The 3,433-nt window shown below is 41.7% G+C and overlaps 1 protein-coding gene across 1 annotated transcript; it reads right to left on the reverse strand.

The window, feature by feature from the left end:
• Window positions 1-664: 664 nt before the first annotated feature.
• On the reverse strand, window positions 665-2,410 carry LOC133718225 (cytochrome P450 77A3-like). Its single transcript, XM_062145048.1, has one exon. The coding sequence runs from the start codon at window positions 2,339-2,341 to the stop codon at window positions 797-799; it is 1,545 nt and encodes a 514-aa protein (XP_062001032.1). The 5' UTR covers window positions 2,342-2,410; the 3' UTR covers window positions 665-796.
• Between the last annotated feature and the right edge of the window lie 1,023 nt (window positions 2,411-3,433).

A 3,433-nucleotide genomic window follows, 5' to 3' on the forward strand; every position in this document is an offset into this window, starting at 1 on the left:
ATGAGTTTCGTAACACTCCCCCAGTTCCTCCATGTGATTCTTGAGATAGAAAAGCTCCATCAACATTGAGCTTAGGAGTAGATAAAAGAAATTTAAATACGGTTAAATACCTCTTGGTCATGTGAAATGACATTGTGAACCAGATAAAAGAAAGAAAAAAATCAGGTCTTCAAATTTATTTATGAACATCTTTGATAGATTATACAAATCTATGTGGAGACCTCATTTTGCTATATTTAACAGAAATTTCATCTCCAATGAAATTGGTTGCTTACGTGTAAACGACATCTTTAGCCAATTTTTTTAATGAAAATTATTTTATTCCAATGGACGCATGTAAACCTTATGCAATATACATCTAAGAAAAATTGAAATATCACAAGGAAGAATAATAAATTTATATAACATGTAAAGAAATGATTTAACAAAATACTAATTGGCCACCTAACTTGTCAAATTTTAATTTGACATTTTGAATATAACGTTCTCATTCTGAGGTCAGATGACAACTTTAGCAACACCACATTTATATATTTTTAAACAAATAAAAGACTCATATATAACAAGTATTGTGAGTCCAACTCACGTCTCCTGTTTATAAAACGGAGACTTATGTCACTAGACTGACTAAAACGGAGAATTATGTCACTAGACCAGATGGTACTGAGCTCAACATTTATAGTTCATCTTAATAAAAATAGTTCGAATGACCACATCTAGGATGATTTCAAAGAGAACAAAGAAAAAAACAATCTACAAAATCACAAATTCGATATATCTATACTATTTAACCTAATTAAACCCTGGGCTTGATCTTAGCTCTTAGCGAATTCTTCATCACCACAGTAAATTCTAACTTTCCTGTAAAATCCAATTTACTTCCAGCCGGGTACGCACTCCACTCAAACTCTTGAACCATTCTAGCCAACATGAGATGAACATGAACTGTGGCCATGGCCAAACCGGGGCAAATCCTCCTCCCGACCCCGAACGGCATCATTCTAACCCCGGTCACGCCCGTTATGTCTGCATCTTCCCGGCCGGACACGAACCGGTCGGGATCGAACTTCTCGGGGTCGGACCACAATTTGGTATCCTCCGAAATCCCGGGCAAGTAGAACTCGACATTTGCATCAGTGGGAATGTCGTACCCCGCCAAAGTAGTTGGCTCGGTCACAGCATGGGTTAGTGAAAAATAGGTGGGAGGGTGTTTTCGTAAAAGCTCCTTCACCACTGCTTGCAAATAGGGCATTTTCTCCACGTCCTTTTCGTCCACCTTTCTTTCACCCACCGTCGCTTTAACTTCCGCGTACAGCTTCTCTTGTACTTGAGGGTTCGCTATGAGCTGGGCAATTCCCCACTCCAGAGCCGTCGCAGTCGTGTCGGTCCCACCGTTCAGAAACTCCGAGCAAAGTGAGACCAGTTCACTGTTCGAAGGGGATGATTTGCGTACATCTACTTTAAGGTCGAAAAGCGTGTCGAGGTACGAGAATGAAGTGGCTTGTCGATCCGATCCTGGGTTTTCGAGTGCCCGACGACGCCGTTCGATGAAGGGGACCATATAATCCACCTGCTCCTTTCTCACTTCCAGAGCTCTCTTTCTTTGCTTGGAGAAGAAGGGACTCAGAATAGGAAGATAGTCATCGATTCTGGGATCCAACACAATCAGAACGGCCTTCATTACCTGATCCATTTTCTCCACGGTCTCTTCGTCCATTTCGATACCGAAACACATGGCCAAGAGAATACAGAACACGGCGAAGCGCGAGTTTTTCAGCACGGAAACAACGCCGTCGTTGGCCTTGGCCTCCATATTAATCCTCTCGACTAGTTTGTCCATTGCATTTTCGCGGACGCTTCGGAACTCTTTGAGCCTGGTAGAGCTGAGCATATTCTGGACCATGTTCCGCCTCAACGACCGCCACACGGAGCCGTAAATCGAAGCGTTGACGGTGAACTTGTTGCAGCTGAAGATTGTCCGAGTGGGATTTTCTCTAGGTCTTGTGGCGTAGACCGCACCCTTTTCGATGAGGGCTTCGTGAACTAGCTTGGCGTCGCTGATAATGATCATGGTCCTGGTGCCCATCTTGAGAGTGAATATTGGGCCGTACTTGAGCCTGAGCTCGTTTGCGTAGACGAAGAAGGGCTTGCCGGAGCGAGCGACTTGGAAGAGGTTGCCGACTATAGGCCATCCGGGTGGTCCGGGAGGGAGGTTGAGTTGTTTGGATTTGGATTTCTGGGTGAGCAGGAAAATGAGGCCGGAGATTAGGAAAGCTAAGAGAGTGAAGAAGAGGTGGTAGTAAGAAGAAAGTGAAGCAGAGGAAAAGGATAGAGAAGCCATTGAAGAGATCGATGGATTGGTGGAGGTATGAGGCTATTGAAGTAGTGAGGAAGTGGGAGGGTATAAAATGGGTCAAGCATGAAATTACAGGTGGGATTAATAAAGGCTCTTTCTTTCTTCATTCAAGCAGAGCAGAAGGGTTGGGTTGTTGGTGGGTGAAGATTGTTAAATGCTAGCAAATTAGCTAGCTCATGGAGCTAGCAAATTTGTGCAGGGTAGTGGCAACTAACTCCATTAATTACTTCATCAACATCTATTGCAAATTATTTTCCATTTTAATGCAAAAATTAGATATTTTCCTGATAGCACTGAGACATTAGACATACGCACTCGAGGAATTTGTTCTACATTGTGGCTCCGGGGTTCGGGATATTTAGAAATGAGGAAAGGAAGTAATAAATGGGATGATAAAGAGGTACGTGATTCCAATACCAAAAGAGAGAGTACGTGATGACCGTGGTTGTAATATTTATGTGGCCGCTGATTGTAAACAGCGGCTTCCTTTAAGCCTGCTGGTTCTAGTATCTTTCTGTGGGCATTTCGGCGGATTTCTCTTCTCTTTTTTCTTGGCCTCGAGGAATAGGGTTGGAGGTTGGTACTTTAAAGCTCATCTATTTTTTTTTTTTTTTTTTTGATACAATAAAATAGTGGCAAAGTTTTTATGAAGTGTTTTCGCAAGTGAATAATCGAACACTGGACTTCTTTGAGTATCCAACTCACATTTGCCCAACTTGCAGACATAGCCAGGTTTTCGCTAGACCTAATCTCTTGGCAGGGCCGGTCCTAAGATTCTAATGGCCTGAGGCGAAGATTTAAAATGTGGTCTCCCATATATATGTAATTTTTTTTTTGGGCACCAAATAACAGTACAAAATCATGTATTTTGAATAAAAGTAAATATGAAATCAATACAAAAACAAAAGTATATGAATATTTATTCCTTACATAAATTTCTGAATTACAATACTAATTATAATATATATATATATATATATACTATTATTAAGAGAAGAGGCTTTGTAGCTCTCTTCCTCGAGAGAAACCCAAAACCGGTTTCTTCTTTACCGTGAGTATTCGACCTCGTCCGGCGGC

The sequence above is a fragment of the Rosa rugosa genome, chromosome 6 (genome assembly GCF_958449725.1).
Source record: "Rosa rugosa chromosome 6, drRosRugo1.1, whole genome shotgun sequence".
Lineage (NCBI taxonomy): Eukaryota > Viridiplantae > Streptophyta > Magnoliopsida > Rosales > Rosaceae > Rosa > Rosa rugosa.